A 26512-nucleotide genomic window follows, 5' to 3' on the forward strand; every position below is an offset into this window, starting at 1 on the left:
ATATATAGTGAGTGTGTGTGTGTGTGTGTGTGGGGGTGTGTGTGTGTCAGGCACAAGGCTGTGACTAAAAGCCGCCCACGCTTTGTCAGCACTTCCCCAGCTGCAGACAATTCAGCACGATGCTTGCCCCTTGCAAGGCGACGCAGCATCGTCAGCAGCCATTGCCAATGCCACACACACGCACACGCACACACATACAGAGTGAGCAAAGCCAAATCCCAAGAGCTTCGAATCACCTGGTTGCCTGTTGCTGAAACGTCGCTACCGCTGCCGCTGCCGCTGTTGACGTCGGCGTCGTGGCTGCTGTCCTTCAGCTGGGAACTGCTATAAAAGGCGGCGCAGACAAACGGCAGCGATTAGTCAACTGTGCAACGTGGGGCTTGTGTTATATATATTTTTACAGTTGCCACTTGTTGACGAAGGCGCTCCCAACGAAGCAAGGACGAACATCAGAGCTGTGTGTGCGAGAGGGAAAGAGAGAGCCAGAGCCAGAGCGATAGAGACAGAGAGAGGGCGACGCTGATGCTGACGCTGGCGCCGACGTTGACGTGGACGCTCGATGCCAAGGCAGACGAGGCTGGCTCGTTAGTCGGGCAGCGTGCCGCGCAACAGATGCTGTGCAACATTCAAGCCAAAAGGTTGTGTGCCACACGCCACAGCAGCAGCAGCGACAACGACAACGACGGCGACTCTGAAGAAGAAGAAGAAGCAGACAACAGCAGCAACAGCACACGACGAGGCAGCCAAATGAACAACTAACAAACGCCCTGCCCCACCGCCAGTCGCCCACACACACACACACACCCGCACACGCACACACACAGCCTGCCCCACACATGTTGAATGTGCAACAAGTTTGTGGCCAACTTCAAGTCCTTTTTTTTCTTGTGCTGAACTAAAGTAATCAAAAAAAATTCCAAAAAATTTCAAATCAAAAATCGAAAAATCGCAAAAAAAAACCGAAATTCAAAATTTTTTTTCTTCAACATTTTTTTTTTCGTGGTGTTTCGCAAAAAGTGTAAAAAAACAAGCATAATTAATTGGTTTTTGTTGTTGTTATTTTTGATGGAGTCACTTAGCGAGTGCCCACAGTGCTACAGTAGTACCTACACAGACAGTAATCCCAAGGTACAAACTAGATATATTACCTATATAGAACACTCAGTCGATCAGTAAACCCAACGAAAGTTACCTGAAAGCCAAACCGAGAGTACAACAGAGACAGGGAGAGATAGAGAGAGAGAGACAGAACGGGAGAGAAAGAGAGATTAAGAGAAAATATATTTAAACTATAGACATCAAATTTTATGACAGATATATATATATACATAGATAAAGTTGATAAATTATTGTTGTTGCATTTGTTGTTCGTGTTCAACATTGTTGTATTCTCCTTAAAACTAAAGTTAAAAAAAACATAAAATATCACAAAAAAAATAGTTTTGAAAATATTAAACAGAACTTAGGCTCAAGACAACCACAAAATAACAGCAGAAAACCAAAAACTTAAATAAAAAAAAAAAATAACAAAAAAAAAACGCGTCGCGCATAAAACTAAAAAGTTAAAAATAAATCAATCCAGGTAAATCCAAAAACAAAGGACAAAACACAGCTCAAAAATGTGAGTATATTAGCTTGAATATTTTAAATATACAAATAAAATATTGTTGATTTTAAAATATATTCTTTTAAAATTAATTTTCGTTTTAAACATTTTTAAATTAAAAATTATATTGAGCAAAGCATGATAACATTTATATAAAAACAAAATTTTTATATTTATAATTGATAAAATTGAAATATTTATTTTTGTTAAATTACATTTATAAATTTTTTATATTTATAAAATAATAAAAAAACTAAGTTAGATTAATTTAAATATGGAACTTATGTCAACTGCATTTGGTACAGTTGCTAACAAAATATATTAGTTTATATATAAGCACATATATATTTCTTATATAAATCTCAACATATATATCTATATCTATATAACTATTGAATATATATATTATTATATTTATATATATTTTTAACATTTATATTTTATTAAATAAAAAATAGTGAAGAACCACATAATAGCATCAGTTATTAGCAATCATTTAGATTTATATTATTTAAATATTATTAATTTTCTTAGATTGAATTTTATATCTTATCAAATGTATTTGAATATTTATTAGTAAAATTTTCCATGGAGAGCGAGTAAGAGAGAGAGTAAGAGAGAGAAAGGGAGAAGGAATGGGGAATGGAGATAGAGAAAGCGTAGGAGACAGAGAGAAAGGGAAGATATATAGAGGCGAATTGAGCGAGAGAAAGAGAAAGATAGAGAGAGCAAGAGATAGAAAGTGAGAGCAAGAAAGAGATAGTATGCTTCATATCAAACGCAAAGAACTCGAAACAGTTTCAAGCTCACCTCGAGAGCCTTTATCAAAATAGCTAGGTTTCAAATTGTTTGCTTCAGATATTTATCAATATAAACAGGCAGAGTATATGTATATACATTATATAAAAATATGATAAATGATGAGCGAGAGTTAATTTTGTGGGCTGAGAATTTGATTAAATTAATTCGTTCGCTCGCTCCAACGTTCGCTCGTTCGCTCGCTCGCTCGCTCGCTTAATTAATGAGGCATTCAACGATGCCAATTATAATTCATGGAAATGAATTTCAGGTAAATGAAATTGAGATTCCTCCCACCATTGACGCACTAAGGACCGCAGCCTTGAAATTCATGAATCAAAACAGAAACTTGTTTCACATTGGTTCCGTTTGATTTGGCATTCCACGGAAAGGGAGTTAACTGGAAATACTTAACGGAGATTAATTAGCTCTCAAACTTCTATACGAGTGCATACAGGCTTTTGTATGCCCTCTGCAAATGCGTTAAGCGGGCATAGCAGTTTTGTTAGCGGTTGATGCCGTGAGCGATGATCGATATCTATCGATAACTATCGAGCCAATTCAACTGTCGCTCTACCTGTCTCTCCGTATTACTGTATGTCTAACGGACTAACTGTATAGCTGGACTTCACAATAAGTTGCAAGTTTCCTGCAGGTTATCGATAAATTTTCAAAAAACCGATAACAAGTTTTAGCTATTTGAGCTTAACACTAGGTAGATCTGCTCATAGATTCAGCTCTAGTATAGAATTACATCGATCACTTCACTTCTTGGAAACCTTTTGCAATACAAGTCGAAACTATCGATAAACTTTTGCGTCGGGTAGATTCTAGTCGAGCTTTCCACAAGCAAGCTTAAGCCGTTTACTTTCTGTTTGTTAGCCATAGCCAATATAGCCAGAGAATAATGATAGTTTACATGAGCTTAGGTTATTTTATTATTTTGTTGAATCAATTTAGCACAGGTAAACGCACAGGTAAGTACTGCCTTAATGTATGTATATCAAGAAAAAAATATATTTTTAAATTTTCCAACATTTTCCTTGGCAAAAAAATTGAATTTGCAAATCGCAAAGCTCAAAATTTGCTTGAACTCTGCAACGGGCGCATTGTTTATTTATGCAGTTAGCTGTGTGAATTTGAGCTCAATTAAGTGTGCTTCGATTACTTTTAGTAACTGTTGACAGAAGTACACACAGAGCGAGTGACAGAGTTAGTGAGTGAGTGAGAAGGGCACACAAAACGCACGACTGAATCAAATGATTAAATGCCAACCATTGTCCAGTGTGCGTTCATTGTATACCTGAGTCTGTCTCTCTCTCTATCTCTGTGTGTGTAGTACAGATTGTACTACACTTGTACAGACAGACAGACAGCGGGACGGACAGGCTTGACAATCATTTGTAAAATCAGTGAGATTAGTCAGCAACGTTTCGTACTAAAGCAAGCAGAGCTGCTCATTAGTAGCACATTTGCTCAGTACGTGATTTAGCTGCAAATGTACACAGACACACACACACACACACACACAGCTATGCTCAGTTACAATTGAGTGCGGCACAGTAAAACACGTCAGACTGCTCGAGGCGGCAGTGCCCGACTAGCAGATACCCGGAACAATCAATCTGCACCTCTCTTATAGCATGCATAGGCGGGCAACATAATTCCTGCATAGCTTGATCAATTTATCTAGTATTTGAGAAGAAGATGAGCTATACAAAACTCCAGATATTTAGTAACATCTTCAGCTTCTGTGGTGCTTCAGGTTAGATCAATACTAATCGTTAGTAAGGCTTGAGTTATCGAAAGGCATATGCACAACTTAAGACATTAAGACATATCGACTCAACTTGAAGTGTTTAGCAGAAAGATATCAATAGGTCCTTACCTTGTGCCTGCTCAAGGCACAATCACAAAGTCGGGTTCAGGGTATGACTTGAGTCGAACTGTTGCTTCTAACTGAACTTCAAATCTGTGCGTGTGTGTGTGTGTGTGTAAGCGATTCATTTGGGAATTATGAGCCTTGCCCACTTGCCTGCCAGCCTGAGGCGTGCCGCCCGCCGCTCCCCTGCCCCCTGCCTTCGCCACTCGCATTTGCATTTGATTCATGAAGTTGAATTTGAATTGCTTTTGTAACCCAAATCGAAGCAGTCAAGTCTTGGGGGCATCAGGCATCTTTTTCGTATAGTTCATGGCCGAAAGCCAAGTGCCAAAAACTTATGCTCAGCTCTGATACTGAATCAAAAGACAAAATTAAAATTGAATTTTTCGACAAATTTCCCCCTTAATTTCGGGGGAAATTTCTGAAGAATTTCTTTGACATTTTCGGCGGAATTTCGACGAATATTTCGTGGAAAACTGTGAAAAGCTCAACTGCCTAACGGCAAACGGAAAATCCAGTTTCAACCAACTGTTTAATCTTGCATTAGCTGCAACAACATTTTCTTTTGGCTGCATTTTCCCAAAATTATTTGAATATTTTCGAAGCACACACACGTCCAACTAACAACATGCACAATGTACACCCACACACACACACCCACACACACACATACAGCGTGATCAATGCCTGTCACATTTCCGGCTCATGGCGTAGTTTCCGTTTTTTATTGTCGCTTGGCTGTAGCCAAAGTTGATTTACGCTGGCTTCAACCACCGTTACAATCAGCATGGCCAAATGCACACTCACTCACACACACACATGTATATATACCCAACCTGTTTCTCGCTTATGCCTCAATGAAAATGTTCGCTCAATTACGCTTTAAAACCTAATTCACAATACTGAAGCAAAAAAAAAAAAAACGAAAGTGTAGCAATTGGCCATGGCCCAGGTGAAGCTGTACAACAATAACAACCTTTTTGACCATACAAACACACACGCACACCGACGCACACACATATGCTATATAGAAACTCAGCTGAGGCAACTCTATTGTTAGTTTCCTTATTTCAGCTCTCTCTCCTCTCTCTCTCTCTCTCTCTCTGCCTCTTGAGCTAACTAATTGAAGCTTTATCTAGAGTCTCAAGACCTTTCCCCATCAATATATAACCCAACGCACGAAGCCAAGTCGAGGCACTAATAGAAAAATGTTATTGCAACGCTGTTAAATTCAAGCTGTTAGATAACAGCTTAATGTAGACACTGTAAGATGCATATTAAACGGGAAGAACTATTTTCAGTACTGTTTTAATTACTCTTAACGAACAACTGTTGTTTACTGCTAACAGCTTAAAATATTCTTCAATTTCAGCTATAATAAATATTAAGTAAATGTTATTTACAGACAACAGTTTCATATGCAGCAGTGTCAGAAAAATGTTAAAGAAATGCTGTTAAGTTGACAATTAACAGACTGAGCTAAGTCACCTTTTAGAGCCATGTTAATGAGCAACTGTTAAGTCAGGTGTAGCGAACAATGTTAGGCGTCTGCTATACGTTTACAGCGCTCAAGCTGTTAGAGTGACGCTGTTAACGCGTTGCCACTGCTAAGCGACTAAGCTAGCAGCACTATCTCTGCAGGCATTGCTCGGGCTGCCTTCGCCTGTCACAGCTGAATTCGATTAGGTTTTCGACACTCTAAGCTGAGGTTCCGTGGACCTCATACGGCAAATACATATGCCAGACAGCCCAATCAGCGAGTGCCAGAGTGCAAGTGGAGCAAACTGACAAGACGCAGAGCTCTGCCATGTGGCTGGGATGGTCTATAAATAGGGCCAGCTTCTGGTATTCAAGACAACTGCCAAATGAGCTGAAGGTAAAAATAAAAACGCGATTCTAAATGTGTGTCACACCCTCGTCCTCGCCGCTTGGTACAGAAATGCACTCAAGCGTTAAACTGCTATATCGATTCGATGCTAAAAATAAAGGTGTTATACACACACGTCTACACGCACACACGCATCCGCACGCTCCCGCACGCACGTACACCCACGCAAACAACACTTTGAAAATATGAATGGAGTTGAGCTTGACTTATGAACAGAGCTGGTAGCTTAGTCAAACTTTTCGATATACAGAATTATCGATAACACAAAAAGTTAGACTAATAATTTGACAGCCTTAGCAATCGATATATTAGATAATCGACACCGATAACACCCAACAATCAAATGTGTGATTGGACTTCAGCCTGACGAGAGATACATATACTATATCTGCTAGTCGATTAATTGCATAATCGATAGCTATCGATATTTCTTATCATTTTAAAATATGTATATGAAACCTATTTTCTATAATATTTCTGTCTGTCTCAAAATAGTTGCAAAATGTTATCGATAATAGTTATCGAAGTATGTTGAATGGCACATTTTGCACATCAAGCCAATTTGAGATTATTATTAGCATATTTATTGGTTTATTGGATTGATTGATTGAATGCTTGATTGATTGAAGGTCTGATTTATTCTTATTTTGATTGATTGATTTTAGCCACAAGCACATCTGACTGACTCTAATGGTAAATTGGAACTCCATCTGAGATGATGTAAGTCTCATTCTGATTGAATGAGTGCCTGAGTACAAGCACATTTGATTGACGTTGATGGACAGCTCTGATTCTATTTCGAGTGAATAACTGATTTTTACAACTGAAATTTATCTAGCCGTCATTTTGTTTGCATTCAAGTGACTTGTGTTTCATTTGAATCAGTTTTTGGCTGAATTTAAGATAAAGCAGACAGCGTGTGGCATGGCACGGCAAAAAGTGCTACGGCATGTTGCAAGCAAATGTATCTCACACACAGACAGATAGGGAGACTTGCGACCATTGCGAACTGCTCCATTCAGACGCTTTGCATTGAAGCGTGTCCCATACAAAGTTTCATGCTGAATGCATGTCAGCAATTCTATAGCTGACAGCCGTACAGCCCGCCCTCGCATCGTACAGGTACTCCTATCGCCCACCTTTCCTTGTACACATTTGCTGTCATAGTGCAAGCGTCAAGGCCAGGCATTTAATAATAGCCATAACTAAAGCCTTGACTGTCTTCACTGTCTCGCCGAGCTGTCACGCAGCTGTAGGCAAATGCCCACTGTGACGCCTGCTACTGAGACTTTGGTATGCCACCACACATACATATGGAAAACCAAAACGGTTTGTGGCGCTCACACACAAAGCCACACGAGCATAACGATGTATGTATTTAAGCTGTCAAGTCAAGCGCAAGAGTTGCAACCTAAGCGACTGCTCGAACACCCTTTTGCATATGGGAATCCCTGATGGGCAGCTATGCATAAGCTAATATGAGCGCACAGCACTTTTCATATAAAAATAGCTCAGACAGCCTGTATACACTTTAGTGCCAGAGAGTCTCATATGTTGCGCATCAGCTAATATGCTCCAACTGCATATACGCTGCACTATTCAAATTACAGTTGCTCAGGCAGAAACATAAATATGCACATGAAGCTTGACATCGTTGTCTATGTACCTCTCGCTCCCTCTCACACGTTCTCGATCTGCCCACTTGCCCCGCTTGCGCGCTCTCCTTTTCTCGTTGGCGTGTCCCTCTTGCGCTTTCGCCTCTTGGTGGCATTTTTGTTTTGTTATTGCTAAGCATAATAACAACAGTTAATAAAATATACAGGAAACTAAATAAACAACGCTGACCGAACACTAAATATACTTTCATATATATATATGTATATATAAATATATATATATATATATATATATATATATATATACGTATATATATCTTGAGGTAGATAGTTATTTATCCGAGTTACTAGACTTACTAGTGATTAACTAGCATAGTTAAGTCATAGACAATGGCCGACGTTGCCATCAGCCGAATGAAACGAGACGGAATGGAAGGCAAAGAGGAAGAGGACAATAGTTAATTTCAATCAAATCAGTGACAATGCGAAGTGTGTTCAACAATGCCTGAGCTATAGCTATTGTGCTATGAATATGACATTGAGCAATAGAAAATGTCTATCGTACTCCTTATCGTTATCGTAATCGGAAACGTAACGGTAATGTAATTGGATTAACAACAATTTCTATGTGAAATAAGCAAAATTTAGAGCGGGAGATGGAGCTTGGAAAAACGAACACTGTTAACAGTAGCATGTTAACATAATAGCATCGATTCATGTTAGAGCTTAGCATAAGGTACATTTTAACAGCAGTAAACATGTCTGTTATAATAACGTAAAGTGTCATTTTGTTAAACAGTGTAGAACGTTAACACACACACACATACATATCTAATAAGACGTGGGCCAATCACTGCGTGGATGGAGTGAGTGCGAGTGAGAGAGAATGAAGAAGATACATTTTCAATGGACAGCAGCGAACGATGAAGAGGAATCCGTTATGACAACAAGCTGCTATTTAGTAGAAAAAAAAGGGGGGCGGAAATTGAGGTTATGTGTATATATGGACAGGGCCACAGACTGATGGACATAACGGACTCTAGGCATTGTGGCGGGGTCAGCTATGTGAACAGCAGCTGCATTGTTGCCATTTTCTCTCTCTTACACTCGCTCTTGCCTATCTGCCTGACAAAATTCCAATATCATACGCCGGGAAATGTTTGATCATATAATGTGAATATTCATCGACAGGCTGGCATGGAAAATATTTTGATTTTATGACAGAACAAAAAAAAATAGGAAAGGATTTATGCATAGTTTTTCTGCGTAACATCGAATGTGTTGCATGGAAATATTTGCAAAATAAATTACGTTCTAAAATAATATAATAAATTCATTTATTCAACAAATTTTTGCCTGTAGGCAAGCACTTAACATTTCTATGTTTACTGACACGCAGCTATGTTAGGCATTTGCCGGCAGCTCCGTTAGCTCTGTTAGTTGAGATGTTTTCATTGCTTTTGTTGTTTCATTTCGTTTTTTTTTATTTGCGTGTAGCGTCCTCTGCCGTCTTGCACGGACAACATAACTTTCGCCATGGTCGGGCCAATTTATGCAAATAGCTATAACGAAAGGAGCGAGGGTCAGCCAACAACAGCAACAAAAACAACAACAGCAGCAGCAGCAATACCAATATGGACAATAAAAAGCAATTGTAGCACAGTTTTTCTGCGAGCGTAAATTGCTGTTTATTACAGTCGTTGTTTGTTCGTCTCTATGTGCGTGTGCGTGAGCGTGTGCGTGTGTTGACAGATGCTGGCGAAATTGATTGAAAATTGGCGAATGCAGAACAGATATTGCAATACTTTTTATTGCAATCCAAAAAGGAAAAAATCAATAACAAATTGCTTACTTTGCGGCTGACACACTCTTTGCGATCAGATAATGAATGTCAAAGGTGCTTGCTTTTATTTTATTTGCTCTGTGCAATGAGTGCACATGGGCAGATATTAAAAATGGCGTTAAAGCTGCTGCTCTCTTCATTGGCATACGATTGTTTCCGCTCACACACACTCACAACGGTAGATACTTTGACTTTTAAGCAGCTCTTAAATTTGATCTGCTCTTCGGCATATAACTCTCTCTCCTTCTAACGCTCGCTGCAGTAGAAGTTCTCTTAATTGTCAACTCTCCATCTCCTTTTAACACAGTTGTTTCGCAAATGTGTAGACTGATAAACAGCTTTAGTGATTGACAATTTTGTTATTTTCATTGGCTGACCCGCAGTGCGATCTCTCTCACTCTCTTCTGCTCGCTGCTCGTGCTTATGTAAATAGCTCAACTATTTGTGTATGCAAAAGTTAGAGCAGTCTGTGATTGGTTAAGCTTAACTTTTTACGCTAATATTTAATTGGCTCTGTTAAGTTGAGGCAACTGCTGAGCCATGATAATGTGATTCATTTGGTTATTGTTGTTTTCCTGCCTACTTATTTATGAATTCCATCGAAATACTGAAATACCCATTGTTCTTTCTCGCAATGCCACTCGACTGGCTTCCCGATGTTAAAGCTAATTAACAAGAATGTAGCTCTTTGCTATAACTTAACTTTCCAAGAAGTCGTAAACAGAGCTTTCTGGTGTTTATATTCATAAAGACTACATGCATATACATATATATGTATGCGTGTATATTTCGTATTATTTTTTATCAATTTTTAATAATAATACGAAAGGAACTCAGTCAGATACGAAAAGGCTGTGGCACGGGCGCCAAAACCGAAAAGTACTTGTTTTTGTTAGCTTGTTTCACTTTATTTTGTTGCCTCAACTGTAAGGCCACACACAAACAGAAGGAGCGAGGACGAGCCGGAGGGAGATGGAGATGGATATGGAGAGGGAGATGGAGAGGGGTAGAGGCAATCACCTGTGGGTTGTCGTATGAAAGGCAAATTTTAATGCCAACATTGACAGGTAATGCCATATGCTCCCCATGTGTAACAGTGTGCGCGTGTTTGTGTCTGTGTAAGTGTGTGCAGAGCAACGAAGCGCATAAGCCAGGCAGGTGAGAGGCGGCAGGTGAGGCACGGTGGCTGGCAGTTGGTTAGGTGGGCTGTGTGTCAATGTAGCCAAGCACTCAGCCATTGCACGGGCTACTGAGCCAATTGAGAGCGTTCGTCCCGCTGTCCAAGCAACCCACACGCCCAGCAACTGCCACGACCTCGTCCTCGCCCTCGTCCTGGATTCACTTTGCTGGCAGTGTGTGTGTATATCTCGTTATTGGCAGATTAAGCTACTTGCATGTGTGTGTGTGTGTGTGTTCAGCAGTAAAAACACAATAACAACAACACAATCACCCACACTCACACACACAGCCACACACACGGCCACAGTAAAATGGGAACAAATCGAAAAATATTAGCGGCATATTCCTTTTGATTTTTTATTGCGCGATATTTTTTTTGCACACATACAGTTGCACACCCACACACACGCCTTTGCTTGTATGCATTGTCAAGGTAACACTGCTGAGTGTGACCCTGCACTTTAAAGCTTTAAGCGCATCAAAACGCAAAGAACGAAAAGAAAAGAAAAACGAAGTGTTGTAAAACGCTCTGTAAAATAGGGTTAAAAAAATACGAAATTAATATGAAACTTGTTGATGATACGTAAAATATGAAAAGGGAAAATATTTATTATATGCGTATACAATATATATATACATATATATATTTACAAAGAGGCATAAAAATAAGAAAATATGTTTTTGATTTTTAAATAATTTTTTTTTTAAATAGTTTATCTTGGGAAATCGCACAGTACGAATTTAATATGAAAGTTGTAGATTATATAAAAAGTATATAATATATAAAAAGTTATGTTCATTAAAATAGTAGTGAAATAAAATACAAAGCTGAAACTAAGCGAAAACTATTTTTGCGCAGTAAAATAAAAATTTGCGTTCATTTTGTTTGGACTAATGTTAAATACTTTTTGTTATACCGTTTTAAGTGGCCACTATTATTTTTATGAACAACAGAACTTTGTTCATTTATGTGTCGTGAAGTGCACATGTTCCCAAGTTATTAAAAAAAAAAAACAATTAAATTCATATGAAATATGTTAATCATAGTTTTCAAAATATTGCGTATGTCGTTAAATTTTGTGCTTCAACATTACAGCCTTGTTCATAAAAATAGTAGTGCGACACTACTATTTTTATGAACAAGGTCAGAAATTATATATGTACAAATATCGCTAGAAAATGTATAGAAAAAAATGCGAAATTGATATGAAGGCAGCAGATTCTATGAAAAATATAAAAACTTCAAATATATATACACAACTAATATATATATATATATATATATATATAATATGCATATAGCTGTGTATCAAACGTGCTTAGCCCCCGCCTTCGCTCGCTGTTGGAGCTATACAATTTCCTTTCACTTTCAAATATTTCTTCTTCAATTGCAAAAGTATTCTACTGTTGCATACTTTTTGGGGCGGGGTCTGGCTGTCATGGGGGCGGGCTCGAATGGCGCTTTGAGTTGAAATGCTTCACACAATTGGAAAATTTGGAGCCAGCGAATTGTTCGAGTGCTGAATTACAGTTCATGAGTTTGAAGTTATGCGTGAGTGGGTGTAGGTGTGTGTGTGTGTGTGTGTGTGGGCGTGGGTGTGGGTGTGGCATGTGTGCTACTTAACGCGCACACTTGATTGTTGTTTGTCTCATTGTTGTTGCTGCTTAAAGTTGTTTGCATAAATAATTTCTATGCATACGAAGCTAAAGTCCTGCGTCCACAAGGAGCCAAACACACTGAGACTCTCTCATGTGTGTGTGTGTGTGAGTGTGTGTGTGTGAGGGTTGGAGGCAACGCATCAAAATTAATGATATTTTAATGTAAAAACAATTCCAGCCACTTAAGCCCCATTCATACCCATTGTGTGCGAGTGTGTGTGTGTGTGTGTGTGTGTGTGTGTGTGTGTCTTTGTGTGTGTGTGTGTGTGTGTATTACAATTGTGCAGCCAAAGGCCGTGACGTAGTTGGCATGTTGTCCATGGAAATTGAGCTGCGGCAACAATACGCCAAATCCCATAAAGCAACAACAATAAGCTGGCAAAATTTCGTTTGGAGCATGCTCGACTAGCCCATACCCTGTCTGGCAGCCAGCTAGGCTAGTTACTAGTTCGTAGTTCATAGCCGTTTTGATTTGATAATACTTGGAAATCCCTTTAGGCTAAGTTTGTTTAAGCAAGCGTTCCATTTTTACAGGGTATTCAAACCTTATACAACTGTTGTGCAGCTGTCTTTGCTCCTAAGTGAAAGCTAACTACGGTGCCTCAAAAATCAAATTATACATTCACTTCTCTGCTTCTTCTTTGTCATATATATATATATATATATATATTTTTTTTTTTTTTATTGTATATTCTTTTATACATTTCCAGTTGTGTAATTCTTTGTTCTCAGTTTCTATCATGCGATGCGGCCTTTGTTATCTAACTCCGTATGTCATAGATAGAGAAAGGGCGAGAAAGGGAGCGAAAGAGAGGAGGCGAGAGGGCGAAAGATGTCTGAAAAGCAAAAGCTTGTAATGTCAAATTGAAGTATGTTAAGTCTTCGCTTTTGTGCTGCATTATTTAAAACCAAATTCCATTTGCCTCTGCTATTTTAATGTGAGCTGAACCAGTTCGTTGGAACGCAATTATTTATATACAAAGAATGTAAACTGATAATTAAGTTGCATGAATGGAGTTCTTACCTTAATTTGCTCACATATATATGTACATATAGACATCTATTGAATAAAATATAAAAGAGACTACATACTGGTTCAAAAGAACATTCAAGCAATGCTTAAAAAAATTTAAAAAAAAGATTTAGCTTTGATTTTATAATGGCGTTTGCTCGCTGGACGCGTCGGTAAAAATTTATGAACTGGTTCATAGAGTGGTTCATGTTCATGTACACTAACTAGTTCATTGTGCAGCAATGAATAAGAGCCAACTTTGATTTCATGTAGTCAACTTACTTTTACTTATAGGACCATTTGAAAAAAGTTCATGAACTAGTTCATTTAGTGGTTCACTGGTTAGCTGATTGGCAGATATATGCATTTAACTTACTTGAGCATACATTTGTAGTATATTGGGTTAGAGTTCATGAACTGGTTCATTATAATGGAACTGGTTCCAAATCTCTAATTCATATTGCGACTTTAATACGTTTGCCAATTTAAATCCTCGTGTTGAGCACACAAAGAGAAAATGTTCTTTGCAACTGGTTCCGCTTGTTGTTATAGAGATGCACACATAATTTCCTGGAACTGTTTCAAATATCAAAGCGAATGCGTCTCGTCTCGTTTACAGTCCGCTGACGTTTTTAATGAAAATGGAAGCGAAATCAGTTCCCGGTACTTGGCGCCGCTGACTCAATGAACTTAACAACTTAGCTATAAGTGTAATTAAATTTACGCATGCGACCTGTTGAACCAGCTCCAGCTCCCGATCCAGCTCCGGACTTCGCCTCTGTTGCTGCTTTAATGTTTTGATGAAGACGAAATCAAAGCTGAGGCCAAAGACAACGGCACAAGCCACAATCTGCTGACTGCCAGTCAAGAGGGGCGGTTCGGGCGTGGGCGTGGGCGTGGGCGTGTCAATAGGCATTAGGCCAACCAGTCACTAAGCTCTCACGCTGTGTGTGAGCGTCTGTCTCTGGGGACTTAACGCTAATTCACTTTTACGCGACTAACAAAATTAATTGCAGACATTTGCCAATCATACGTACAACACACACACACACACACACACACACACACGCACACACACACACACACTCATAACACACACACTCATCTCACAGCACGCACACCAGCCAGATCTTATCCTGTTTCACGCCTCGCTCGCAATTGCCAACAAATTTGCCAAGTTTTACGTGCGTGTTCTGTTTGCACCTGCAGCTGCCACGGCACCATTTACCTGGCTGGGCTTGTGATTTATTTAGTCTTACTGCGGCACAGCTCAGTTGCAGACATGCTCGTGAGCAAGAATCGTTGGCCATCATCATTTCGAATGCGCATAAATTACGCACATGACCAGTGCCACCATTAAGGGTGAGCCACACAGGTGAGCCACCGAGGTGGGCTCGTCGAAGCGTCTAATCGCTATGATTCAATTAGATGCCCAGTCTTGTCTGGGCCAATGTGCAGAAATCAATTGCAAAAGCTCCAATTTCTGACCACATAGAGTAATATAAGACTGTGTAGAAGAGTGCGTATAAGAGCTAGTAATTTGCTTAAGTGTGTTAATTGGAATGCAATAGGAAGTCAGCAGAAGTAAATGCTGTCAGATTTATCACAATGAGTCATTGTTCACAAATTAACTAGTTCAAAATACTAAATTTCAAACAGACGAGCTTAGCTCATTGTAACATTTGAAGTGATTCCAATCAGACATCGAAATGAATCAATGTTCAGAAATGAACTAGTTCAAAAAACAAATATTTCATTTAGTTTTTATAGCAGACGAGCTTAGCTGATTATAAAAACTGGTGTGATTCCAATCAGACATCGAAATGAATCAATGTTCACAAATGAACTAGTTCAAAAAACAAATATTTAATTTAGTTTTTATAGCAGACGAGCTTAGCTGATTATAAAAACTGGTGTGATTCCAATCAGACATCGAAATGAATCAATGTTCACAAATGAACTAGTTCAAAAAACAAATATTTAATTTAGTTTTTATAGCAGACGAGCTTAGCTGATTATAAAAACTGGTGTGATTCCAATCAGACATAGAAATGAATCGATGTTCACAAATGAACTAGTTCAAAAAACATCTACTTCCTATAGCAGTCGAATATCACTGTCCGTATCACTAGAAGGGATTTCCTTTATATATATATATATATATATATATATATATATATAGATGAGACGGTTCTCATATGAACTAGTTCCGTTTACAACAGCTAAATTGATTTGATCGGTAGACATTTTCCAGATGCTAGAGTTTATTGTAGAACAATTGGAATATTTCTAGTATGCATCGCGCTGCCGTTGACGACGATGTCGATCCTTCTCCTCCATGTAGGGCCCTATGGAGCCTTTCGAGGGCACAATGACGATAACGGGCAGCACTTTCTTGCACTTGTCCAATATGTGGTGCATACGCTTCGCCGTCGGATAATCGATCAGTATGAGTCCAATATTTGGACGCCTATACAATACGTGAAAGAAGCTCTCCACCTCCTCGAGTGTGGTGCCTGAATGTAATACAATTAGATGTACAGAGAGAGAGGTAGGACTAGGGAGCTGGAAGATATTACGAACCAGTATCCACCATTAGATAGCTGCAAAAGTTCTCACGAGTATAACCAACGCCGGCGAGCAGTAGGCCAATAGTTACTTCCTGCAAGAGATGATTGTGTTAGCTTAAGCCTGGGCTACGAGGGAGATATATGTATGAAGTACTGAGCTATACATGGGGAAGCATGGAAGTTTCGAATAGCTTCTATCCTTACTATATAAAGTTGCTTAATCTGATAATGAGGAAATCATATCACACAGTCGAAGCATTCTCCATCAATTCAATTTCTATAAATGTCTACCCGGAAGAGATATGATATGTTTACCATATAGAATATAGGAATATAAAGTGCAAGACTTAGAGCAACTCCAAGTCGAGTATTTCCTATCTATCTTGGGAGCATTGCTTATCGCCTATCAACTCAGTTAGCTCTACTAGTGGAGTTAGCTTACTGTATCGGCTATGACGCCAATGCGTATTAGATTATGATCTTCTTGTTCGTCGGGTATTGCCTCCTCGTCTTCATCGGAGTCCTCCTGATCGGAATCCCCTTCTGGGAGATTTTTGAATTTCGTTCCCATAGTCTCTGGAATTTTATTTTTTGTTACCGAATTGAATTGAACAACTGACAATCGGGTCACTTTGTTCCCTTGCTCTCCCTCTCCCTCTCCCTCTTCCTCTCCCTCCCCCCCCTCTCTGTTCGGGAAATGTGTTTTTTTTTATGACTTTTTAATGAGTTTCCAATAAATGGCAGTTGTTATACAGCCCCAAGCCAAGCAAAGCCAACCCTGCTTAGCTGCCACTCCCCCACACACACCCCCATCCACACACAGCCCCCACACACACACACATGGAAGGCAGCCCGAAATTGCGTAGCTTAAGCTTTAAGCCAAGAGCTAAAACTGTCGCAAGCAACTGGAACTGGAACTGAGCACTGAACCTGCAGCTGGAGGCAGGGCTTTGTTGCCAGCCGCGACTCGAGTGCCAAAATTAGTTTTCTTTCCATTATTTTGCATTTTTTATTTCTTAATTATTAAATCTCGGCATCGACGTCGGCCTCGAGCTGAGCCCAAAATGAAAATTCAATTATGACATGAGTTTACAGATTTAGTTAGCTGCTCGAAGGGATCTCGCCTCGGCATCTTTGTGGCCACTTTTAGAAAATTTATTAACTGCGACTTAACTTCAAATTCGTTTACTTTGCTGTTTCTGCTTGCTCTTGTTGGTCCTCGTCTCTTCATCCCAGTTGATTGAACTCAATTCAACTTCGCCCCAATGGACCCAGTTCCCAATGGCAAACACTTGAGTGCTCGCTCGTTGGCCCTTCGATTACTTGTTCTACTGGCTTGTTAACATTCACTTAACATGCTGTTAATTTTGCTCGACTAACGGTAGGCCATTATATAAATAACTGTATACTTGTCGTGTGCACTAGCAAAGTTTTCTTAACAAGTTTTGTGACAACTTTTCGACTTCCGAAAATGTCAATAACAGCGAATGTTAATGTTAACCTAGCTATGTTAGCCTTTGCTGTTGCTGTTAGTCAAGCAACATCTGTTCATCATAAGGTAGCGGAAAGAGTATATTCATTTGCAATGCTTGAAATTAAATGTCTGTATACCCTATACAATTGTTTGAAGCGGCTGCAGGCTTGCTAGATGCCACAGAGTATATGGACTCTTTTACATGTGAGTCTCTGTTAAGAGCTGTTCATCTGTCCTCCATCCAGCCTCTAAAAGCTAAACACAACTTTCGCATGCTCAAGTTTCTTTGAAATAATCGATAATCGCTTGAAATCGATAGCAAATGTTAGTTAGTTGGGCATAGCTCGAATAAAGCAGGCAGAACTATGAAGTAGTTTTTTTTTGGATAGCTAGCCCCATTCCTGCATGTGTAAAGCTCTGGCATTTTATATATAGAAAGTGGCCTTCACTTCCCTTCAAGCTCTAACAGGCGCTGAGTTGCCGTCAGACACACAGAGGCAAGGGTAGCTCAGGAGTGTTGCATCAGATGAAAGGCCGCAAGTATCAGTTGTCGCTTCTGAGAATTGGCAAACTCTTCAATCAGAGTATCTATAAATAGCTCGGCCTCGGCTGCTTGCTTATTAGGTAAGAACTTTGATGGCGACTGTCAGACGTCTGATTAATCTAACCGCACCGAAAGCGTGCAATCAGCTCGCCCAACGACTTCGACTGCGTCTCGGATAGAGGCTGAGATAGGCAGCTGACAACTGGCAACAGGCAGTCAAAGTTCAAATTGGTTTTGTTTTCTTTTTTTCTCTCATTTCTTTGCTCTTGCTCGACAGTGACATAAACAAGTTAAACAGCAAAGAGGGCGAGCGACGTGAGGCAGAGAGATTCAGATTGAGAGTTCTAGTTATTTCAAGTTTGATTTCTTATTCTATTGATACTTATCTCAAGTAAGCAATATAGATTTCTAGTTTTCAGGCTTTTCTATTGGTATATCATGGCTGTTTATGGATGTTTCCATTTAATGTATCTTAAGCTACATAACAATTTGTGTAGCCTGAAGTGCTATAGGAGCTGAGTTCCTTGGGTCGGCAGTGGCTGTAGCTGTTATATTTATAAGTTTAAGTGTGTCTTTATACACATACGAATTTGTAGCGCCCGCGCTGCTATAGATCCTGAGTTCCTTGAGCTCAGTCTGCTCTTATGAGAGACAATTTGTTGCATTTATAATAAACTTATTTGCTAGGTATAGTTCCATTCACATGGCAACTTGTAGCGCCCTAGCTTTAACTGGTTCCGAGTTCCTTGAGATCAGTCTGGTCTTGTGAGACATTAGAAGGTGTTTCCTTAATACTTTGATTTGTTAAGCTTATTATAGTCTTTGTGCCAATTTGTATTGACGTAGCTGCTACAGGTGATGAGTTACTTGAGGTTAGTCTGCTCTTATGAGAGACAACTAGGTGCACTTATGATATTTCTATTGGCTCGATATGTACTCTTTCCTCAACCAATTTATATTGCTATAACTGCCTGAAGTCCTGAGTTACTTGAGGTCAGCTTGCAGCAATATGTCGCCGCTAGGTGCATCAATTATAATTAAATTTTGTGTGTGTTTTTTGAAGTCTAAAAACCAAATCTCTTAGCAGCAGTTGCTACAGTTTCAAAGTTCGCTGAGGTTACTATGTGAGCCGTCAGTAGATTTATCTGTAAAACTCTTATTATATTATTTTTATATAATTATAATTCACATACCAGCTTGCATTGAGCTAGCTGCTATAGTTACCGAGTTCCTTGAGGTTTGCCCAAAATTTGTAGCAACCTGAGGGGATTAAGCGTGCTCTCTCTCCTCCGCTCTGTCTCCCCCTCTCTCTCTCTCTCTGTCTACTATCGTTAAACATACATGCCAAAAAAAAAAGGAAGAAAAAAGCGTAAGACATTGAAAGCCAAATTGACAGGCGCCATTGGGGCTTTGACTTTGACCCTGTTGCCCGAGAGGCGGTGGGGGCGTGGCAGGTGAGCTGACAGCGGCGCTTGGATATGAAAGTTATCTGGATTTCGATTTCAATTTGTTGCAAGCAGATCTCAAGAGCTAAACAATACATGGAAATGCCAAAGGACTCAGCGATTTCGTTATGGCTGTGGCAGCTTAAAGGGTTGTTCTATCTGCCACAAAATGTTGCAAGTTGTTGTTGCTGCTGAAATGAAATGAAACGAACCCAAAGCCAAGCACACGCACAGTCAGACAGACGGTAAAATTATTATGTTCAAAGTGAATATTACGTTAACTGTAACATGGGTCTACCAAGCCGACAGACAGACAGAGAGAGAGAGAGAGAGAGAAAGTGCGTGATAGGTAGAGGGAGGGCGACAGTCTGGTTGAGGTTGCAAGACAGTTAAAAGTGAAAACATGCGGCAAATTGTAGTTAAATATTAAGTACGTGTCCTATTGAGGGCATATTATGATTAGTTTCCAGTATCTGGCTAATTCGCTTAAGGGCGCTGCCAACTGTGGGGGCGGGGCGCGACTCGATGGGCTCGTAGGCAATGGTTACAGTGCGAAGCTGATTCGGGGGACAAAAAAAACTATTTGAAGTAGCATCAAAGAGATTTGTTCATTAAATGGAAGGGGAAGGGCAGATAGGAGAGAAAAGGAGAGAGAAAACAGAGCGAAAAGACACAAGACAGAGAGAGAGAGAGAGAGAGAGCGAGAAGTAAGGGAAAAGAGAGCCAAGAGAAAGCCAACAGAAAGAAGAATTAGAGAGACAGAGAGAGAGAGAGAGAAAGAGAGATGAGCTAAGCCTGCATTTAGACATATAAAGCGCCATCTATCGTTCGACTCTAGCTAAACGTTGACTGACTCCATTCACATCTACAGGGTAGCTGCTAGTCGAGCGCAGGCACACAACGTTCGCTTGGTCACCATTCGGTTTATTTTGTTATTGTTTAATTCAACTCTTGCAACATGGAGGCGCGCCCACACATGCCACCACGCCCCCCCTAGAAGTGACGCCGCCAGCTGCGCAAATGCTGAGCATGAAAAGTGCTTTGCCACAGAGCGCTGCAGGCAGCCAGCCAGCCAGCTGCAAGCAGCACAGCCTTAAAGGGCAGAGGCACACAATTTGAATTGTCCTTTTCACTGTGCCACTTCCTGTTCGTGCATGTGTGTGTGTGCGTGTGTGTGGGTCAGTTGTGGGTGCGGCTTTAATAACAGCGTAAATTGCGTAAGCTACCAACAATCATTAATAACTTTTCTGCACCTGAACGCAACCGAAAACAGAAGCTGCCAAAGCTGTGGGTGGCCCAACAACAAAAGAGAAAGGGAAGCGCGAGAGGGGGAGAGAGAGGCAGAGCACGGACGATAAGAGGCGGCCCATTGGGCGTATGCTCGATTTTATTGTGGTCACAACAACAAGACATGTGTCTGTGTGTCTGTGTGTGTGGGCGTGACAATTGTTTGCCTTTTGCCGTCAGCTGCTACAGATACACACACACACACACACAGCTTGACATGAGCATACCCTGTACAGCTGTGCTCATGGGGCATGCAGCGCAGAGAGAGAGAAAGACCTGCTTATGGGCATTCAGCTCAGTCAACTCTAGCCACTAGCCTTAAGCTCTAATGAGATCAGCTCAAGAAGCTGACTTAATGCTAAGATATCATAAGCGACTATATATCAGTCTGATGACTGTCTATATGTCTGTAGCTAACTACTTGCGACATGGATCTAAAGCCTCAGAAACTTGTTAAAAAAGTTCAATAAATATCATAGCTAAAGCTCTGAAGCTAATAGATCTAAAGATGTTATGTGGCTTCATATATATATTTATATATATATATATATTATATTATATATTTATATATATTTATATACATATATTTATAGCTATATCTATCTGAAGGCAGATTCAAAGAGCTTCAGCTACAAATGCTATATTCCAGACGCTCCCTAGACAGCGCGAGTGAGCGCGATAGAGTACAGGGTACAGTCTCGCTAAAAGCACTCTTATGTTTCATAGACACACACACACACACACGCATGTGCCTTTTAATTATTGATTTTAACATTGAGGTGATTAATATTTTCGGAACGTTTCCATAAAATGGAACAAATCGCATCAAATGGCCCCGAAGTGCTGCTTGATTCTTTTGTATTTGGCAACATAATTGCATTTGCTTGTTACGCCGCCATTGTGTGGGTGAGTGTGCGTGTGCGTGTGCGTGTGGCAAGTTGTAGACCTTGGCACCGCAGGCCAACTGACAAGTGCAACATAAACCGCATTTTGATTTGCTTAAATGCCAAAACATTGCAACAGCAGCAGCAGCAGCAACAGCGCCCTCTGGCGTTTGCATTGTGCAAAATCAGCATGTCTGTGTGTGTATGTGTGGGAGAAGCTGCCTCAACACTTGTAGTTTATATTGAATGTGCAAATTTTGTATTTGATTAACTAATCGAAGCCTCGCCCCGAATTTGCTATTTACTGCCTTGAACTTTTCTAGAGCTGAGCTTAGTCTAATGCAAGCTCGAGTTCTAATGAATTGGCTTAGCATTGAAGCAATACTTCAACTGTTGATCTCTCTAGGTTCTTTCTCTCTCTCTCTCTCTCTCTCTCTCTTTGTTTTTATCTCTCTCTATCTCGATTTGTTTCTCTCTCTCTCTCTCTCTCTGTCTATATTTGTCTTTATACCTTGCCTTCTCGTTCTTGATCTTTGTCTGTCTCTGCCGTTTTCTTTATTACTCCGTCTCTCTCTCTCTCTCTCTCTCTCTCTCTTTCTATCGGTCTCTATCTGTCTATATATATAAATACATGTTTCTTACCCTCTTCTATCATTCTATCTCATTCTCTCTTTCATTCCCACTCGCTCGACTGTCTACTCGCTCTTTTGCCCTCTCCTTTGCTCTCTCCTGTACCCTTTGCTTAAATTCTCTCTCTCTCTCTCTCTCTCTCTATTTCTGCGTATTTGCCTCTCCCTCTCTTATGACTTTCTCTATAAATATTTTGATTCTTTCTCTGTCCACTGGAAAGAGTCTCTTCGTCTCTCTTTCTCTTTCTCTCTGGCATAGTCTTTGTCTTTCTCTCTTTTATTTAACTCTTATATTTTTCTTTATATAATGCTTCGACTTATTCTCTCGCTTATCCCTACCTTTCCGTCCTTACTTTCTGCTATCTCTCAAGCTTACTCTGCCTTTGCTTCTCTTAGTTTTTGTCTGTCCCTCTCTTCGTCTATCTCTCTAAGTCTCTGTCTCCCTTCACTGAATACATTTTTGGCGCCCGTCTCCTCTTCTCTCTTTATGTCTCAATATTTCAGTCCTTCCACTCTTTTACCTATTTCTCACTCTCTCTCTCTCTCTGTCTCTCTCTCTCTCTGCTGTCTTTTTCTATATACATTTTGGCCTCTATCTCTCACCGTCTCTCTCCTCCACTCGCCAGCTTTCAATGTCTCTGTCTGCCAGTCATCCATCATCTCTCCCTCTCTCTCTCTCTCTCTGCTGCTGCTCATTAAAAGTTAAAATTCAACTTTAGATCCGATTAAAGTTAGTTTCCAGCTGAGGTTTTGTTTTAGTTTTGCCACTAAGTGGAGCGGCCGTTAGTGGCAAGCGTAGCAACTTTTTCTCTCTCTGCTAATTATAATTCCAATTTGTAATTGTGTCGTCATTTAATTGGAGCAACCGTTGCTCAACTGTTGCCAAACAGTTGTCTGGCCACTGGGAAACTTTGCTGTTTACCTACGTCCGTGTGTGTGTGTGTGTGTGTCTGTGCGTGTGTTGGTATTGGTAGATAGGTAACGTGGCAAATGTAATGCACAGCGGGCGTAAATTACAACGGCTCAAGGCCCCGACCACGCCCCACCGAACGCTGCCGCCCACATTTACATATGTTTGTGCGTTTTTTTCTCTCTTTTATTTTATTTATTTAATTTTTTTTTTGCTTGTGCTTTTTTGTTGCTTTCGGGGCATCAATCTTCCTCCATCATTGTCAGAGTGGGGCCCCAATGACGATGGCGATGACACAGCATCCGCTAGAGCTTTATGCCCCACACACCAACACACACACAAGCGCACAGCCGGCTCATATAAAATAAATGAAATATCATTTTGATGCCATTTCATAATTTTGCTGGCCAATATTTTGCTCTCTCCCTCTCCTGCTTTGTCAATTTTTTTCGTTGTTCGTGGTTCGGTTTTTGCGACTTCAAATAATAAATTAATTATTTATTTACATCGCCATTAATATTAATTTAATGCTCGCCTTCAAAGTTCCTTTCATCGAGCTACATTTTAATCGAATTCCCATTTATATACAAATTTATATGTATATATATATATGGGGTATATATGTTCTATAGTCTAACTTTATGCAAATGAATTTTGTAAACTGATTATAGCCAAAAATAGGCTTGAAAACACGAGCTAAGCGCAAAGCAAAACTCAGTAAAAATATCTAAAAATAGCTGCGTGCACTGAAGTCGAGCTTAACCAGCTGCCTAATGCCTGCTAAAATGATGAGACTTGGCTCTAAAGTGAATATTTTAGGATTTGTATTGGAATTTACAACTCTCACTGCTGCTAGCTGTGACAATTCTGACTGTCTTGCTTGGTTTGCCACGCCTCCAAGAGGCGCACATGCATCAAATTGTTGATCAATCTCAGAAATAGTTCAACTCCGACTCGTATATCAAATTTGAAGCTGCTAGCTCCAGCAATCCGTCTGTTACACTAGCTAAGCTGACAGCCATCTATGGCGATTGCCAAAGTCCTTCTCGTTCCCTCTCTCTCTATCGCTGGCTCCCTCTCTCTCTCTCTATACAGAAGCTAAAACTCATAATTTTAATGCAATAATTCACTTAGCTCGGCATAAACAAATTGAAAAACTTTTTCCAGCAGCTTTCACTTTACACTTTTTTCTCTGTGTCTACCTAAAGCTCAGGGCAAACTTAGTCGGACTAAGGGATAGGACAGGCTGCACACATGTCCGTGGCTAACTTTTTTCATTCCTTTTTCGGATATGCCAAAAACTTACATATGTAGAGGGATATACGAGGCAAAGTTTTATTTGCTTCTTTTTCCCCAGGAGCGCAGGCAGCGCGGAGGACAGGGACAGCCAAAACCTCAACCACAAAATAAACGGACTATTCCATGTTTAAGTGCTGCATTCAAAATGATGAATTTCCTGGCGCTGGCTTACGAAACTTTTAAGCTGAATCCAAAAAGAACCAAAAACAAAATAAAAACCAAAAACAAAAAAAAAATGGACATGAAACAAGTTTGTCATTGAGCTCAGAGAGCGCCTTTGTCGAAAACATCTGAGAAATAACTTTTAAATGATCTCAAAAGAGACTCTGAAGCACAGCTGAAAATCGTATTCGACTTTAAGGTAAAACTGAACACTTAGATAGATTCGAGTCTGTAACAGCTTTGAGCTTTGTCTAAAGAGTCTTCTACTCCACTTGAACTTGGCATGACAACGTTTTAGAAGAGCTACTTAAGGATCTTCTAATGAAGGCAGGCGGAGAAGATTTCGCCCTAATCATCTTTGACTCTTATAATAGACTTTACAAATCGAAATAGACTTTGCTGTGATTCGATTCTCTTAGCTCTGCGTTAACACCACTCTTATACATAACTCTTATACAAAACTCTTATACAGTATTCTTGTACAGAACTGTTATGCAGAACCCATATAAAGCATTTTTATACAAAACTCTTGTATAAGACTCTTATACAGAACTCTTATACAAAACTCTTATACAACATTCTTATACAACAGTCTTATACAAGACTCTTAGAAAGCTCTTTTATACAACACTCGTATACAACTCTCTTATACAGAACTCTTATACAAAACTCTTATACAACATTCTTATACAACAGTCTTATACAAGACTCTTAGAAAGCTCTTTTATACAACACTCATATACAGCACTTTTATACAAAACTCGTATACAACTCTCTTATACAGAACTCTTATACAAAACTTGTATACAATATTCTTGTAGAGTACTCTTAAACAATACTCCAGTACAGCATTCTTATACATCACTGTTATACCATACTCTTATACAAAACACTTATACAACACTTTTATTCAACAATCGTCTACAGCACTCTTATACAACATTCATATACAATACTCTTATACCACACTCTAAAACCATAATCTTATACAACAACCTTATACAAACAGACGCTTTGCCGTCTTCTTTATTTCAGAAACGTATGCGAATGAGTCTTATACTTTCTATATTTCTAACAGTTCAGATTTTAAATCAGTTCTTATTCAAATGCTCTTCTACCAAACTCTTATAGCCATGAGATAGAAAGCTAAATTTAGGCAAAATGTAGAGAAATGATGGCCGCGCAAGCGAAACATTCAAATGCAACACACAGTTGCCCAGTTAATTGAATTCAATGCTGCACAAACACGCACACACCCACGCACACGCAACAGCACTTACCTGGCGCAGGCATTTTCGTGTATAATTTAAAATTGTGTTTGCGCTTGGGCTTAGGCCCAGGCCCGAGCCCCCAGCAACAGCCCTCCCCGGTCCACAAAAAAAGACAAAACCCAGCCACAGCTACCCCAGCGTGAGGCTCTGCCCGCAAAGCAGGGTAGAGACTCTGTCAAGGAACCAGCTAAAATATTTCTATCAAATTTCAATTTGTTGAAATTTGTTTTTTACAATTTCGTAAAAGGGCGGCTCAAGCGACATAACAAGTGACAGCAATAGAGCGCGCCGAGCGCGATAGAAAGAGAGAGATAGAGTGGGGGAGAGGGAGAGTCTATGCGTGTGAGGGTGAGTTTCGAAAACTGTGAGTCGAAAGCTGCCTGCCACATAATTAAGCTACGTTTCAAAAACTTCGGCGAAAGCCCACAAAAGCCCAGGCCAAACGTAATTAGAAAAACCCTCAAAAATGATAAATCTACTTATATATATAACAGATACATATACATATATATATATATATATATATGCATATATGTATATGTAAGCAAGTAGAA

The 26512-nt window shown here is 39.8% G+C and overlaps 2 protein-coding genes across 2 annotated transcripts in view; one reads left to right on the forward strand and one right to left on the reverse strand.

Annotated features, from left to right (window-relative positions):
- Positions 1–1567: 1567 nt before the first annotated feature.
- The window catches only part of LOC111593508, a 132403-nt gene continuing 107458 nt past the window's right edge, over positions 1568–26512 (forward strand). The window contains exon 1 of the mRNA XM_023306295.2: positions 1568–1621. Within this exon, the coding sequence (XP_023162063.1) occupies positions 1620–1621 (2 nt within the window). The 5' untranslated portion in view covers positions 1568–1619. The remainder of the gene's footprint in view (positions 1622–26512) is intronic.
- Positions 15732–16674, reverse strand: LOC111593512 (probable V-type proton ATPase subunit F). Its single transcript, XM_023306299.2, has 3 exons — positions 16496–16674; positions 16067–16145; positions 15732–15999 (listed from the first exon to the last, which is right to left on the reverse strand). Exons 1-3 carry the CDS (start codon positions 16622–16624, stop codon positions 15773–15775), a joined length of 435 nt encoding a protein of 144 aa, XP_023162067.1. The 5' UTR covers positions 16625–16674; the 3' UTR covers positions 15732–15772.

This window comes from Drosophila hydei, unplaced genomic scaffold, assembly GCF_003285905.1.
Source record: "Drosophila hydei strain 15085-1641.00,03,60 unplaced genomic scaffold, DhydRS2 tig00000237-arrow-arrow-pilon, whole genome shotgun sequence".
Taxonomy (NCBI): domain Eukaryota; kingdom Metazoa; phylum Arthropoda; class Insecta; order Diptera; family Drosophilidae; genus Drosophila; species Drosophila hydei.